The 14,183-nt window shown below is 39.3% G+C and overlaps 3 gene segments (V, D, J or C); 1 reads left to right on the plus strand and 2 right to left on the minus strand.

The window, feature by feature from the left end:
* Positions 1-5,449: 5,449 nt before the first annotated feature.
* On the minus strand, positions 5,450-6,924 carry LOC140269804 (immunoglobulin lambda constant 1-like). The segment is given in 3 exon segments: positions 5,450-5,847; positions 6,681-6,814; positions 6,917-6,924. Coding segments are annotated over 3 exon segments (465 nt in total).
* Positions 6,925-8,986: 2,062 nt separating this feature from the next.
* Positions 8,987-9,455, plus strand: LOC140269805 (Ig kappa chain V region K16-167-like). The segment is given in 2 exon segments: positions 8,987-9,035; positions 9,148-9,455. Coding segments are annotated over 2 exon segments (357 nt in total).
* A 2,422-nt stretch (positions 9,456-11,877) lies between these two features.
* Positions 11,878-13,416, minus strand: LOC140269806 (immunoglobulin lambda constant 1-like). The segment is given in 3 exon segments: positions 11,878-12,386; positions 13,217-13,350; positions 13,412-13,416. Coding segments are annotated over 3 exon segments (462 nt in total).
* Positions 13,417-14,183: the final 767 nt, after the last annotated feature.

Below are 14,183 nucleotides of genomic sequence, written 5' to 3' on the forward strand. Positions count from 1 at the left end.
CTCGCAGAGCAAGTAAATGCATTTAATCTACAAACCTTGTTGCGTATGGTGGAAGCAAAATTAAAACTGTGGGTATGGTAAAGTTGCAGTGCCACTTGAAAGGACAGCCATACGCATTGCCATTCTACATTGTTAAATAAGATGTTCTGCCACTGTTAGGGCTGCATGCATGCAAACTGATGGGACTTGTCTAATTCAGCAAAGATGTACACCAACAAAGCCCTGCCGATGATGATTTGTCTCATCAGATTCAGACAGAGTACAGTGATCTCTTCACAGATGAGCTTGGAAAGCAACCTGTAACCTATTCCATGACACTTGATCCATGTGAGACCTGTTATTCGTCCTGCACATCGTATTCCTGTAGCTATGAAGGACAGAGTTAAGGTTGAGTTGGACAGGATGCTGGAACTTGGAGTCATCACTCCTGTCTCAGAACCAAACGACTGGGTGTCATCTATGGTTGCCACCAACAAAAAAGACAAACAGGAATATGCATCAATCCCAGGGATCTGAACACTGCCTTAAAGAGACCACATCGCCCTATGCGTACCGTGGAAGAGGTGGCCACATGCATGTCAAATGCAACTGTGTTTTCTGTTCTAGATGCAAAAAACTCTTTCTGGCAGATTTCGCTCGACCACAAATCTTCAATGCTGACCACTTTTAGCACTTCTATTGGTCATTTCAGATTTCTGAGAATGCCATTTGGACTTAACTCGGCAAGCGAAGTGTTACAGCGCTCAATAGAACAGATCTTTGATGGTTATCCCTGTGCCATCATAGTCGACGACATAATCGTTGGAGGTAAAAATGTGGAAGAACATGTTACTAACATGAGAAAGTGCTGAACCGTGCCAGAGAGGTAAACCTGAGGCTTAATTCTCTCAAATGCAGATTCCGGCTGAACCAGGTCAGCTACGTAGGCCATGTTTTCACAAGTGAAGGCCTCAAAGCAGATCCGACCAAAACAAAAACAATCAGTGAAATACCAGTACCAGATGTCACAGCCTTGCAAAAGTTTCTGGGGATGGTGAACTATCTGGGACAATTCATCCCAAACTTCAGTCAGCTGACAGCTCCACTACGACAACTGACACACAAAGGCACTGAATGGACTTGGCATGAACAGCAGCAAAATGCTTTTGAAGCACTAAAGAAACACATGTTCTGCCCACCAGTCTTGTCCTACTATGATGTCAGCAAGCCTGTGACACTTACCTGTGATGCTTCTCAGTACGGACTTGGTGCAGCATGTTTGCAGGGAGACAGGCCTGTAGCCTATGCTTCACACACACTAACAGACACAGAAACCAGGTATGCACAAACTGAAAAAGAACTGTTGGCGGTGGTTTTTGCATGTTCAAAATTCAATGATTACATATACGTAGAGCCAGTGACCATTGAAACAGACCACCTGCCTCTGGTCACCATACTGAAAAAGCCTATCCATGCAGCACCAGCAAGACTGCAGCAGATTATGTTAAGACTTCAAAAGTACAGCATCACTCTTGTGTACAAGTGCGGAAAAGAAATGCACCTGACTAACACTCTATCTCAAGCTCCTAGAAGGTCCACAGTTCAACAACCTGATGAGGAGCACAACTTTGCTGTGATGACAGTCAGCTACATATCCTCTTCTCGCCTTGAAGAGTTAAAGAGACACACAGTAGATGACATAACTCTCCAGACTCTCGGCACGATCATCAGACATGAATGGCCGAGGAAACAACGCAATCTCCCTAATGCCATTCATCCTTATTTTCCCTCCAGAGATGAGCTTACTATCAAAGCTGGAGTCATCATGAAAGGCCATAAGGCAGTCGTTCCTGTGTCACTACAGAAGGAGTACATCAGCATCATGCACAGAGGACATCCTGGTGCTGAAGCTACTAGACGGAGAGGGAGAGGCATAGTTTTTTGGCCTAATATGACAGACAACATAAACAAAGAGACTGAGTCATGTTTGGTGTGTAACAGCACAAAACCACACCAACAGAAAGAACCACTCCAGCTGCATCCGGTTCCAGACCTGCCTTGGTCCATTGTGGCAACAGACATCTTTGAATGGCACAGTCAGCAGTACTTAGTGCTAGTGGACTCATATTCAGGCTGGTATGAGATTGACCAGCTTCGTGATGCAACCTCTGCTACAGTTATCACAAAACTTAAGAGACATTTTTCAGTTCATGGCGCACCACACACTCTCCTATCAGACAATGGTAGACATTTCACAAGCCAGCGCTTTTAAGATTTTGCCACACAATGGGACTTCACTCATGTTACCAGCAGCCCAGAATATCCCCAATCTAATTGGTTAGCTGATAGAGAGCTGTTCGCAGAGCCAAACTTCTCATGGAGAAATCCCACAGAGATGGAACTGATGTTTTTTCTCAATCTCCTAAATCTCAGAAACGTGCCACGTGATGCCAAGCTCGGTTCTCCTACACAAAGACTAATGTCCAGGCAGACATGTAGCACTCTTCCAGTCACCAGGAAGCTGCTTGAACCACATGTGTTTAAGCCACAGGAAGTCAAGGCACAGCTTACTAACAAGAGACTGTTGCAAAAGTCATGCTATGACAGATTAAGCCGACCACTTCAACCTTTGATGGAAGGACAGACTGTCAGGCTACAAACCCCACAAGGCTACAACCAAACAGGCGTGGTGAAGGAGATTTGCAAGGAGCCCAGGTCCTACCTCTTTCACACGGAAGGAAAGCTGTACAGGAGGAATCGTCGACACATCTTGCCTGTATCTGAGCCTGCTCCAGCACAGCTTAACCTCAGTGACACTGACCACCTGAATAGTGGATTTGGATCAAAAGACAACGATACTGGACAAAGCTTTGAAACAATGGACACAGAACTGGATGAAACCAGGATGAAATACCTGTAGCTAAGCAGCCTTTGAACACAACTGAAAATCTGTGCAAGACACGCTCAGGTCGTGTTAGTAAACCAAATCCGAAGTACAGAGACTGAGTTCATTTGTCAGTAGCATGTTGCTCAGATTAATTCAGCATGTGTGATGAGCTAACAGTCAGATGTTTGAGTTTATGATTAAAATACATTTACTTTGTTATGGTCTCAATTTCAGGTTGATTATTTGTGATTGACCTTTATGTTGTTTGTCTCAGCAGGGTGTTTATGAGTTTCATAATGTCATGATTTTTCACCTTCATATGGCTGTCATTGGATTTTATCTGCGAAATGTTGGTAATAACATACCCCTGTTACATCTGCTGTTTAGAAAGTCAGTTTATTAAGTTTATGGGGCATGAGCTAAGGAAATGGGATGTAGATTTATCACTATGTTAAGACTGGTTCAGTTTGAGCTATTATAGCCATCGTATTTATAGTCAGTTAAAGCCGCACATGCGCATACTCTGGTGGTGTGTAGTCCGGTTTATTGTATTCGCTCCAACAATATGTGTCTTCTTGCATCTTCGGTGCTATGGTTAATATACCCGAGTTATGGTCAAACCTAAAGCTTATCATTATTACAGTAAGCATCCAACAGGAGACCTGTTTTGCGGAGGTCTGCGGAGTTCCTGCTGGGTGGAGAGTCCCAGTCTCTGCAGGATAGCATGGGTGCATGCTTTTTCTGAAGCCAACAGCCTCTCAGTCTGAAGAATTAAAGAAGTTTCACATATGAGTCAGCAACATGTGTGTTCTTTCTCAAGCAAACTGGTGTGTGTCTTCCAGCTTCAGGTTCTGCAGGTTCCACATGAAGGTGTTCTGTGTGATGTCACAGTGAGACCTGAGTGAATAAATTAGAACTCTGGCACTCTGGGGCATTCTGGAGGTCCTTGAGAAAAAATGTTTGTAAGGAGGTAAATTTCAAATCAAAACAATACTGGTTTTTGCAGGTTGCTGCTCTTTAAAGCTAAACAACTGGTTTATTTAAGAAATGGGCTCAGATTAACAAATCTGATCCACTCTTTGTCCACTTTTTTCTGAACCCATCAGTTTAACCCCTGACTCTTCAATGCACCCTTCCCAACCCGATCAGTCTGCTCTGATCTGTCAGCTGATTGGTTGAAAACAGTGAGTGGTGTCGTCATACAATCAACCGTGGTATTTAAGAGAAAGTGAAGTCTGATGTTCAGCAGGTTACCAGTTATGGTTATAATAAAACAGAGAATAGCTCAAATTTGACTGTCAAGGTTTATCTATTCTGGTTATTGCAGCACTAAGTGTGCAGCAGTGGCTCATTCCTGAAGTGTATCAAACTAACTGCGAGGCATTTTCTATAAAACTGTGTTTAATAGTGATGCAAACAGGTGAAGGAAGAACAAACTGAACTATAAATGAGGTGTTTAGTAACAGTTTAGTAGCAGTGTCTTCTCTGTGAGAACATGACTCTCTCTAGGATTTTTGGGCTTTTTAAAATTGTCGACCATTGACCTGCAGAATAAAGCTCTTTAACAAACAGAAGCAAAGGCAGGAAAATATGACATGATTCAAAATATTTCAGTTTCATTTCTTCTCTCTGACATAATTAATCTTTCTTTGTATGTTTGCAGATATTCATTCAGACTCTTTCTTTCATGAATGCATTTGGGTTGTTGTGTTGTATTGTAACCAATAACTTCAGTTATGAGTTCAAACCAGTGACTTTAATCTGGTTTAAAGCTTCATTAAGTTGTCTGTCTACCTGACCTACAAACATTTGGTCAGTATCACAAACATGGAACCAAATATGGATCACACAATGGACCCAAATATGAATTCAAACCACAAAGAAATCTTAAATCAGGAAAATATCAGAGTACTTTGGGTGGTTATATAGTTTATCAGAAACCAGATAACTTTTTAACTTTAGTCAAATGTTTACAAGCAGAAAAAAACACTTTTTTCCTCAAGAAACTTGAAACAACACCAGAATGAGTACCAAGACATGAAGATCTTTCTTTCTATCTCACTTCTGTTTTTTTTTTGGTCCCATAAAACAGGTGTGTGCTTAACTTCTCGGAAGTATTTTGCATGATTTTTATGCATCGCTGCACCAAAGAGTTGAAGTTCTTCTGTTGCAGAGATTCTGAGCTGTTTTCATTCCCGCGCACAGAAAACTGAACCACGATGATGTTTCTGATAACTCTGTTTGTCATGATGGCTTTTCTGAGTCAGGGTGAGAAGTTTGGTCAGTAACAGGGTTGTTTTTAGAATAAGTTTAATAAAGTATAAGAAAACGATCCTGAACAATATTTCCATGTTTTCTTTTATTTTTACATCTGTGTGTTTAAAGTTTTAAGTTTGTTTCACTGTGCATGAATCAGAAATTGCAAAATTTATTTAAAAAGCACTTAATCAATATAAACCACACTTTGATTAGTTGATTTTGGTGTATTTTATTATGATATAAAGCAGAGCATGAGTACGATCAGTTACATAAAGCTCCAAAAAACACGAAAAGAAGCATTAATCTGAAGAGGTACGAGATCAGAGGAGATCTGTAGCTTCGTCCAGATCTCCATCAAAGCAGCAGCATCATTTCCGGACAGGAAGTGCTGCTGAAGCTCTACTCTGAGCAGCGGTCAGGCTCCAGGGTTTGAGTGACGGGGCTCTGTCCACTCAGACTGGCCTCACAGCTCACTGAGCCCGCCTTCCTCCACTGGTCTGCAGAGAGGCTCAGGGTGCTGCTCCAGCTGTAATGGCCGTCCCCTCCTGGGATTTCCAGGCTGTTTGACACCCCTGAGGACACGCTGCTGCCCCCCACCTTCCAGCCCAGCGTCCAGGTTGAGGGGAAGCCCCCGTTGGACAGACACACCAGAGTGACACCGCTCTGCTGCCCCTCCTCTTTGGAGGTGGGGAGGACGGTCAGGGTGGGTCGCTTTATACCCACTGCAGGAGAGAAGGCAGAAAAGACAGAAGAAGATTAAAGTTACTTTATTTTTCATAAACAATGATTACTGATGACATCTTCATCAGTGTCTCATAATGTGTGACAGTCAATAACTCGTCCCTGTGATGATTTTCTGAAGTTTAAACTGACAGAGCTGAAACACTCATGTGAACACAGTTCAGACTTTGTCATCTGTCTCTTTCACTTCCTTTAAACTGAAATGAATGAACCGTGAACACAAAGCTGATCTGCACTCAATGATAACATCTATTTATGTTTAACAGAAATTACTTTCAAACATGAAGATAAATGATAGTGAAAAGAATGGGAAATGGGAAATATAACTAAACCATGGTTATTAGAGATATTTACACATACATAAGATACATTTCAATAATTTCATGTTATGATGTGACAGTTTGCCATATAGAAATAAAACATTTTTATGAACACATACTATGAGTAAATTAATTGATTATTAATGAATACATCATTATAATTATTTAAAATTGACAAATGCTAAAGAACAGATTAAATGAAAATGTTATTATTAGAAAGCAAAGTTTACAATTTAAATCATTTACTGTTACTCAAAAACATTTTAACTAGATACAAAATGAAAAGTTTCCTTCAGTCTATAAATGAAAGCTTCTACATTCCTGAAAGGATGTTGATCTCTGCAAAGCCTCTTCTCAGATGCTGAGATCAGCTTTGTTTAATAACTCACAAAACTTAAACTTAAAAGCAACGAACTCAACAACATTTCAGACAATATTTAAAATAATTTTGTACAAACTACATGTTAAACAAAGAAAACATTTCTGGTACTTACAGTCAACGATGAGTTTGGTTCCTCCACCAAAAGTCCACCACAGTGATACAAACTCATTAAGTGGCTGTACAAAAACCTCCTGCTCTCTGAACAAACATCTATCCTCTGAAAAATCACCTTTTTCCACATTAAAACTTCACACTTTATATATTATTCAATAGAGAATGTTTTTCTACTCAGGAGGCTTAAAATTTTTTTCATGATATAAAATAATTTTTATCATGTTATTGTAACACGTTAGCATTGAGAAAGAAAAGTGACATTTTCTCTTGTGATACATTTATGTTTGATCTAAATTTCAAATATTCTACTAAAATTATTGAGAAAAGCTGCAAAACAATATTTTTCGCATATATTATAATTGATATGTAAAAAAAATTGCTTTTGGCTGTTTTATATTTCAATGATATGAATTAATCTAAAGAGAACAAACAAAGATTTTGTAAATACCAGCGAAACAGACGTGATTTTAATCCAAATGCTGAAAATATTTGTTTCTAATTCTGATATATCCTCATTCAGGCCAAAAAAGGAAAAATGCTTTTAATCCAAAGAGTTGTTCTTCTCATTTCAGTTGTCTTCAGTGTGTTGAGAACAGACAAATGATTTCCATAGAGAGGAGGCTTTGCATCATCAGCTGATCCTCCAGTGAACTGAGAAGGTTTATAGTCCTGTGAGTTCAACACTGCAGGACTCAGATCTGTCAGTCAACACAGCAGAAAGCACAACCACCATGACTCTCATCACCATCCTCATCTGGACGCTGGCCTGCTGCTGTTTTACAGGTTCATTCACTCAGCAACATCTCCATCATGATGTGCTGCCTTTTCTCTCATTTCTTTCTGCTGATAAATGAATGATTTGATTTTGTCTGCAGGATGCAGCGGTCAGGTGACTGTGACTCAGCCTCCAGTAGTGACATTTACTCCAGGATCCACTGTCACTCTGAAGTGTACAATCAACCCTGCTGTTGGAACATGTTATAGTTATCCATGTATGCACTGGTATCAGCAGAAATCTGGACAGACTCCAACTCTTTTAATTAGAAGAGGCAGCATCAGACATTCAGGAACACCAGCTCGGTTTAGTGGCAGTGGAAGCAGCTCTGACTTCACTTTGACCATCAGTGGAGTTCAGGCTGAAGATGCAGCAGTTTACTACTGTCAGAGTTTCCACAACATAGATGGTTCCTTGCTGTTCACACAGTGATTTGTAGTCGTACAAAAACCTCCTTCAGTCAGACTGCAGACACACTGAGCTGTTACAGCAGGAACTGACTGCAGCTGCTGGAGAACAAGAGACTCTGACACAGACCACTGAACACAGAGCTCACAGTAACCTCACCAAGCACAAAACACACATCAATAATGACAATTTCAAATTTTTACTTATACCAAGTTTCTTCGTCTTCTTGTCAGCAGGATCATTTAATAAGTTACAGTCAAATTTGACATGAAAGTAACCCAACAAAGAAATGATCATCTTTCCATGTTGATCTGTGTCCAGATGATGATCCAAGATTCTCTTTCACAGGGATGTTGGAAGATATGCTCAAAACCGTTTCTGTTGTTTTAACTCAGTGAAGATTTTCCCAGAATTCTAAAAACTACATATTTTTATTGACAATCAATTTATCCAGTTTTGCCTCATTCCATGTTTCACGTTGACATTCTTTCTGTCCCGTTTTATTGTTTACATCCAAGAATAATGAAAATAAAACTCTGGCCAAACTTTTGTAATTAACAGGGTGATATCACAACAACAACAATATAAAATCATCCTGCTAAAGGACTGTGAGTTCTGGAGTCAATCTTGTTCCATTCAGATGAAAACTCATCAGATCATCATCATCATCATCATCATCATCATCATCATCATCATCATCATCATCATCATCATCATCATCATCATCATCATCATCATCATCACTGATTAACATAAAGCAGCAGAGATAAATTCTCATGTAATAAACTTATGTGACTGAAATCAAACTACTTAACAGTGTGAAACAGTTCAAGTTTTCACCAAGTATGAGCAGTAACAAATGATTTTATTTAAAAAACTAAATGAAAAAAAAAACTGACTCAGTAAAAAGCTTTGGTCTCTTCACTGATGTGACTGAGCTGACAGATTATTTCATTTTGCATATGACAAACATTTTCCCTCCTCACACAAACACAGGTATTTGTTTGAATGTGTTGCTTGTGTTTTGAATGACTGCTGTGCATCACTGCTCCTAAACCAGTTTAAAGTGAAGCACAGAGAAACGTCTCTACAGTCTGACAGTGAGATTAATCTGAGTGACGATGTTTCTGACTCCACTGTTGATCACGCTGCTGCTGCTCCAACTTCAAGGTGAGAAGTACTTTGTTTCCATTATGACTCCATCTCTGCTAAAATGTATCAAAACCTCAAGTGTAAAATAGTTTGGTTGTAAAAACATGTTTTTAATTTTCCTAATTTTCAGGATCAGGTGGCAGTCCATCTGTGACTCAGTCTCCTGAATCAAAGTCTGCTGCTTTGGGGGACACGGTCTCTCTGAGCTGTACAGCCAGTTCAGGAGTTGATGATGATCTCAGTTGGTACCTGCAGAAACCCGGACAGCCTCCCAAACTGCTGTTTTATAAAATCAGCAGCCGTAAATCTGCTCCGAGTCATTTCAGCAGCAGTGGATCTGAGCCTGAATTCACTCTAAAAATAAACGGAGTGAAGGCCGATGATGAAGCAGTTTACTACTGTCAGAGTTTACACGATGGCCCCGTGTTCACACAGTGATTTGTAGTCGTACAAAAACCTCCTTCAGTCAGACTGCAGACACACTGAGCTGTTACAGCAGGAACTGACTGCAGCTGCTGGAGAACAAGAGACTCTGACACAGACCACTGAACACAGAGCTCACAGTAACCTCACCAAGCACCAAATGCATCATCATCTTTATCTTTGCTCAGCTTTCCTGTTCACTCACTGAAGGTATTAATGAAAAAAAATTGCTTTTCATAAAAACAATAAAACATCAATATTTGTCGTCAGCATATCAACCAGAAACCAAAAATAAACATTACTCAGTTCTAACCTTTCATGAGGTTGTTCTTAAGTTTGATTCCAGCAGACAGTGAACTCACTCAAAATTTAAATTAGATCTATGTTCAGTATCCTGTCTATGACCAGGATGGAGAACAAAATTAATGTAAAAGCAAAGTTTGTTCATTTGTCACATTCAAAGCAGGAAAAACGGAGACAGCTCTGAACCTCTATCGTTGGAGAAATGATGCAGGCCTGTGTATTGTGGAGTTCCTGCTGGGTGGAGAGTCCCAGTCTCTGCAGCACAGCATGGGTGCATGCTTTTTCTGAAGCCAACAGCCTCTCAGTCTGAAGAATTAGAGAAGTTTCACATATGAGTCAGCAACATGTGTGTTCTTTCTCAAGCAAACTGGTGTGTGTCTGCCAGCTGCAGGTTCTGCAGGTTCCACATGAAGGTGTTCTGTGTGATGTCACAGTGAGACCTGATTGAATAAATTAGAACTCTGGGGCATTCTGGAGGTCCTCGAGAAACATTTTATGTAAGGAGGTAAATTTCAAATCAATACTGTTGTTTGCAGGCTGCTGCTGTGTGAAGCTAAAAAAAAAACCTGGTTTATTTCATAAATTGGTTCAGATTTACAAATCTGATCCACTCTTTGTCCACTTCTTTCTGAACCCATCAGTTTAACCCCTGACTCTTCAATGCACCCTTCCCAACCTGCTCAGTCTGCTCTGATCTGTCAGCTGATTGGTTGAAAACAGTGTGAGTGGCGTCGTCACAGTATATAAAATCTGACGTTGATACCAGAGCTGCTAAAAATCTTTCAGTAGCATTACAGAAACATACCAGAGCAACAACCAAAACCAAGAAAAGCAATGAAAATGTGAGAAAATGTGATGTTTCCTTTACTTTAGTTTCTCTGATGTTCTGATGGTGAAATGTAATTGTTCAACCTGATATTGTTTCTTATGTACTACTGAAACAGTCTTTTCTTTTTATGGAGATAATTATTGGCAAAAACGTTCAGGTTATGATTATAATCAACCGTGGTGATTGAGTGCAAAGGGAAGTCTGATGTTCAGCAGGTTACCAGTTATGGTTATAATAAAACAGAGAATAGCTCAAGTTTGAATGTCAAGGTTTATCTGTTCTGGTTATTGCAGCACTAAGTGTGCGGCAGTGGCTCATTCCTGAAGTGTATTAAACTAACTGCGAGGCGTTTCCTATAAAACTGTGTTTAATAGTGATGTAAACAGGTGAAGGAAGAACAATATGAACTATAAATGAGGTGTTTAGTAACAGTTTAGTAGCAGTGTCTTCTGTGTGAAAACATGACTCTCTCTTGGATTTTTGGGCTTTTTAAAATTTTCCTGACCTACAAACATTTGGTCAGTATCACAAACATCACCAACATAAGCAGAAGAAAATTACTGTGAGCTTATTGTTTCCAACCCTGTTTTTCCACACAATAACATCAGATATGAAGCTTCAGTGCACATTTAACAGAAGCCTCTTCCCATTAATCTAAATGTAATACCTCGATGTGGATCACACGATGGACCCAAATATGAATTCAAACCACAAATAAATCTTAAATCAGGAAAATATCAGCGTACTTTGGGTGGTTATATAGTTTATCAGAAACCAGATAACTTTTGAGCTTTAGTCAAATATTTACAAGCAGAAAAAAACACTTTATTCCTCAAGAAACTTGAGTCAACACCAGAATGAGTCCCGAGACATGAAGATCTTTCTTTCTATCTCACTTCTGTTGTTTTTTGGTCCCATAAAACAGGTGTGTGCTTAACTTCTCAGAAGTATTTTGCATGATTTTTATGCATCGCTGCACCAAAGAGTTGAAGTTCTTCTGTTGCAGAGATTCTGAGCTGTTTTCATTCCCGCGCACAGAAAACTGAACCACGATGATGTTTCTGATAACTCTGTTTGTCATGATGGCTTTTCTGAGTCAGGGTGAGAAGTTTGGTCAGTAACAGGGTTGTTGTTAAAATAAGTTTAATAAAGTATAAGAAAACGATCCTGAACAATATTTCCATGTTTTCTTTTATTTTTACATCTGTGTGATACAAGATTTAAGTTTGTTTCACTGTGCATGAATCAGAAATTGCAAAATTTATTTAAAAAGCACTTAATCAATATAAACCACACTTTGATTAGTTGATTTTGGTGTATTTTATTATGATATAAAGCAGAACATGAGTACGATCAGTTACATAAAGCTCCAAAAAACATGAAAAGAAGCATTAATCTGAATAGGTACGAGATCAGAGGAGATCTGTAGCTTCATCCAGATCTCCATCAAAGCAGCAGCATCATTTCCGGACAGGAAGTGCTGCTGAAGCTCTACTCTGAGCAGCGGTCAGGCTCCAGGGTTTGAGTGACGGGGCTCTGTCCACTCAGACTGGCCTCACAGCTCACTGAGCCCGCCTTCCTCCACTGGTCTGCAGAGAGGCTCAGGGTGCTGCTCCAGCTGTAATGGCCGTCCCCTCCTGGGATTTCCAGGCTGTTTGACACCCCTGAGGACACGCTGCTGGCCCCCACCTTCCAGCCCAGCGTCCAGGTTGAGGGGAAGCCCCCGTTAGACAGACACACCAGAGTGACACCGCTCTGCTGCCCCTCCTCTTTGGAGGTGGGGAGGACGGTCAGGGTGGGTCGCTTTATACCCACTGCAGGAGAGAAGGCAGAAAAGACAGAAGAAGATTAAAGTTACTTTATTTTTCATGAACAATGATTACTGATGACATCTTCATCAGTGTCTCATAATGTGTGACAGTCAATAACGGTCCCTGTGATGATTTTCTGAAGTTTAAACTGACAGAGCTGAAACACTCATGTGAACACAGTTCAGACTTGGTCATCTGTCTCTTTCACTTCCTTTAAACTGAAATGAATGAACCGTGAACACAAAGCTGATCTGCACTCAATGATAACATCTATTTATGTTTAACGGAAATTAGTTTCAAACATGAAGATAAATGATAGTGAACAGAATGGAAAAAGTAAAATATAACTAAACCATGGTTATTAGAGATATTTACACATTCATAAGATACATTTAATAATTTCATGTTATGATGTGACAGTTTGCCATGTAGAAATAAAACATTGTTATGAACATATACTATAAGTACATTATACAAGATTATTAATTAATTAATGATTTAAATAATTATTTAAAATTTACAGACGCTAAACAAACTGATTAAATGAAAATGTTATTATATGAAGCAAAGTTTACAATTTCAATCATTTACTGTTACTCAAAAACATTTTAAGTAGATACAAAATGAAATGTTTTCTTCAGTCTATAAATGAAAGCTTCTACATCCCTGAAAGGATGTTGATCTCTGCAAAGCCTCTTCTCAGATGTTGAGATCAGCTTTGTTTAAACTTTGTTTAAACTTAAAAGCAACGAACTCAACAACATTTCAGGCAATATTTAAAATGATTTTGTACAAACTACATGTTAAAGAAAGAAAACATTTCTGGTACTTACAGTCAACGATGAGTTTGGTTCCTCCACCAAAAGTCAACCACAGTGATACAAACTCATTAAGTGGCTGTACAAAAACCTCCTGCTCTCTGAACAAACATCTATCCTCTGAAAAATCACCTTTTTCCACATTAAAACTTCACACTTTATATATTATTCAATAGAGAATGTTTTTCTACTCAGGAGGCTTAAGATTGCTTCATGATTTAAGATAATTTTTATCATGTTATTGTAACACGTTAGCAGTGAGAAAGAAAAGTCACATTTTCTCTTGTAATATTTTTATGTTTGAACTAAATTTGAACTGATATTCTACTAAAATTATTGAGAAAAGCTGCAATATTTTCCACACATATTATAATTGATATGTAAAAAAAAATAGCTTTTGGCTGTTTTATATTTCAATAATATTAATTAATCTTAAGAGAAGAAACAAAGATTTTGTAAATACCGGCGAAACAGACGTGATTTTAATCCAAATGCTGAAAATATTTGTTTCTAATTCTGATATATCCTCATCCAGGCCAAATATGGGAGAAATGCTTTAAATCCAAACAGTGTTTCTTCTCATTTCAGTTGTCTTCAGTGTGTTGAGAACAGACAAATGATTTCCATAGAGAGGAGGCTTTGCATCATCAGCTGATCCTCCAGTGAACTGAGAAGGTTTATAGTCCTGTGAGTTCAACACTGCAGGACTCAGATCTGTCAGTCAACACAGCAGAAAGCACAACCACCATGACTCTCATCACCATCCTCATCTGGACGCTGGCCTGCTGCTGTTTTACAGGTTCATTCACTCAGCAACATTTCCATCATGATGTGCTGCCTTTTCTCTCATTTCTTTCTGCTGATAAATGAATGATTTGATTTTGTCTGCAGGATGCAGCGGTCAGGTGACTGTGACTCAGCCTCCAGTAGTGACATTTACTCCAGGATCCACTGTCACTTTGAAGTGTACGACCAGCCAGGC

The sequence above is a fragment of the Leuresthes tenuis genome, unplaced genomic scaffold, assembly GCF_036924035.1.
Source record: "Leuresthes tenuis unplaced genomic scaffold, fLeuTen1.0.hap1 SCAF_15, whole genome shotgun sequence".
Lineage (NCBI taxonomy): Eukaryota > Metazoa > Chordata > Actinopteri > Atheriniformes > Atherinopsidae > Leuresthes > Leuresthes tenuis.